The following is a 2,287-nucleotide window of genomic DNA, read 5'->3' on the forward strand; positions in this document are numbered from 1 at the left end:
ATGTATATATACATAATATATATAGATTTTTTTTTATGTTTTACGGCTTAGGAGTTCTGATGTGAAGAGTTTGGGTATTAATGCAGTTTATGTAATAAAATAAAACCAATTTAGTCTGTTGCATTTTTTTCACACATCGTTTATGCTCTCTACAGCAAAATTTATGTTATACAAATATTTTTTTTTCCTGAAAAAAAGAAGAGTAAGAGCAATATGTAGCTAATGTTAGACAATGACATGTTTATCAGGTTATTGACTTTTCCTTTTAATTTTTAGATATTTTATTGTAATTAAGTTTTTGTCTTCTTGTACTGAAATGGAAAATATGCATAAAACTATGGAGTTGTGTATGTATAAAGGTGTGTGTGTGTCAATGCCAATATAAAAACAGTGTATCAAATGTCAACATATGGTAAGCATATCTGAAGCCATTACAAAATCTCTCACTCACCTGGACCCAATCAGCATCAGCACCATCTACCGCTGGTCTGACCTTAACCCTCGCCTGGCTGCACTGCTGGATAATGGTCCGGGCCTGAAGTCTTTTCAATTTCTGACACACAGGTGGACTGTTGATAGACACACATGCAAAGGAAAGCTGTGTAAAGATGACTTAACATTAAAAAAGTGCAAAATACAGCAAAAGAATAGTTTTGTATGTTACCCTTCAACCTTGGAAGGTAGTTGAGCTTCATGTACCACTGCAGAGTTGGCGATGGTGAAAACAGGCCAGGGTTTGGAGCTTGGGGCCACGACTGGCTCTAGACCAGAGCTGGAACTCCCTTGAAGGAAACTGTCTCCCTGCGTACCTCTCTTCCTCTTTACAGACCGCTGGTCTAGCTGCTGGCTCTGGGAATCTCTGGGTTTTTTGGTCTTTTGTCCATGATTGTTATTTTGAGTTTGAGTTTGTTCAGAAGGAGGATGTGGCTCTACGAGGGATGGGCCAGCTGTACTCTGCTCTTTGATGAAATGATGCACATTAATAATGTTTTCAGAGCTAATTGTTCCTTTGGGATCATCAGGTTGAGCTGGCTGCTTTGACAGACTCTGGCTACTGGATTGAACATCACAGCTCCTGAATGTTTCAGACTGTACAGTGGTCATTTTGTTCGGCCACATCCTGGCAACAAGGGTCGAGTTGGGAATCCTGGGTTGGAGAATGATAGATGCTTTGTTCTGAAGTTGACAAGGGGTTTTCAGATGGATAAGTATGGGAATTCTTGGCTGTGGATTGGTGGAGAGCATACTGGAGCTCACAGGGAATGGCGGTGTCTCCACAGCCTGGATTAGGAGGCAAAACAAAAGTATCACCTCCATGATCATACATTAAGTTTGCTCTAATGACAGGTTTTAAAACCTAATAAAATCAGATGTTCCTTACCAGTTAGAACAAGAACATGGAAAAGATTACCAGCTCAAACTACTGTATGTATTAGAACCTGTTAAACCTGATTATAGACAGAATATCCAGCAAGAGAATGTTGTTAGCACAACTCATTACAGTTTGAAACTTGCAATGACAAGCTTTCACAATGCCATACCATATGCACCAAGAAATAGTGTTTAACAAAGACTCTGACACTGAACCATTTATGAGAATGAAAGTCACTGACAAACACTTTAATTTGTTTAACTCTGGCTCCTCAAAAAAAAAGATTATGTAAAATTGACCTTTTTTGAACCCTATATAATTTTATAATGTTATTCCTTTGTAAAAACAGAGTGTTGATTTCATTCTTTCATGCATGTTTGACAAACCCTTCAATCTCCTGTGGCAACCATTTGGGGAGCCTAAACACTTGCTCTCACAAAGCTTCACTTATTTCCACAAAGCTCTTCCTTAAAGCTGCAGTTTCCAAACTACTGAGGTTCTGTGTCACAGAGCACCTCCCCTTCCCCACTCAGTTCCACCAGCTGTTTGCTAACTGGGGCAGCCTGCGAGTGCTGAGCTCATTATACACCTGGTTTATGTTACTGGAAGACTTTGAGGGAAGAAAACAAGAATATATTTACACCGTTATAAAAGCTGCACACAGACTGCTTTTCATTGTGTCAAAGTGTCATTTTGCAGTGTTGTCCCATGAAAAGATATACGGTACATAAATATCTGCAGAAATATGAAGGGTGCACTCACTTTTGTGATATGTATATATGTATAAAACTAGCCAGTGCAGAGAATGCAAATGTGCTCAAGCTTTTGACACTACAATAGACCTCACACACAGCTCACCATGGCCCTTAAATATGATGCCAAAGAAACCCCTATTTTTCGTGGGGAAGTAACTGA

At 39.2% G+C, this 2,287-nt stretch overlaps 1 protein-coding gene across 2 annotated transcripts in view; it reads right to left on the reverse strand.

The window, feature by feature from the left end:
* The window catches only part of LOC103129912 (D-aminoacyl-tRNA deacylase 2), an 8,283-nt gene extending 6,520 nt beyond the window's left edge, over positions 1-1,763 (reverse strand). Inside the window, exons 1-2 of one of the 2 annotated variants that reach the window (XM_016665496.1) lie at positions 673-1,763; positions 452-569 (exon numbers count right to left, since the gene is read on the reverse strand). In XM_016665496.1, the coding sequence (XP_016520982.1) occupies positions 452-569; positions 673-695 (141 nt within the window). In that variant the 5' untranslated portion in view covers positions 696-1,763. Of the gene's footprint in view, positions 1-451; positions 570-664 lie in introns of both variants that reach the window. The other variant, XM_007541143.2, reaches the window with a different exon arrangement.
* Positions 1,764-2,287: the final 524 nt, after the last annotated feature.

Source organism: Poecilia formosa, unplaced genomic scaffold (genome assembly GCF_000485575.1).
Source record: "Poecilia formosa unplaced genomic scaffold, Poecilia_formosa-5.1.2 Scaffold591, whole genome shotgun sequence".
NCBI lineage: Eukaryota > Metazoa > Chordata > Actinopteri > Cyprinodontiformes > Poeciliidae > Poecilia > Poecilia formosa.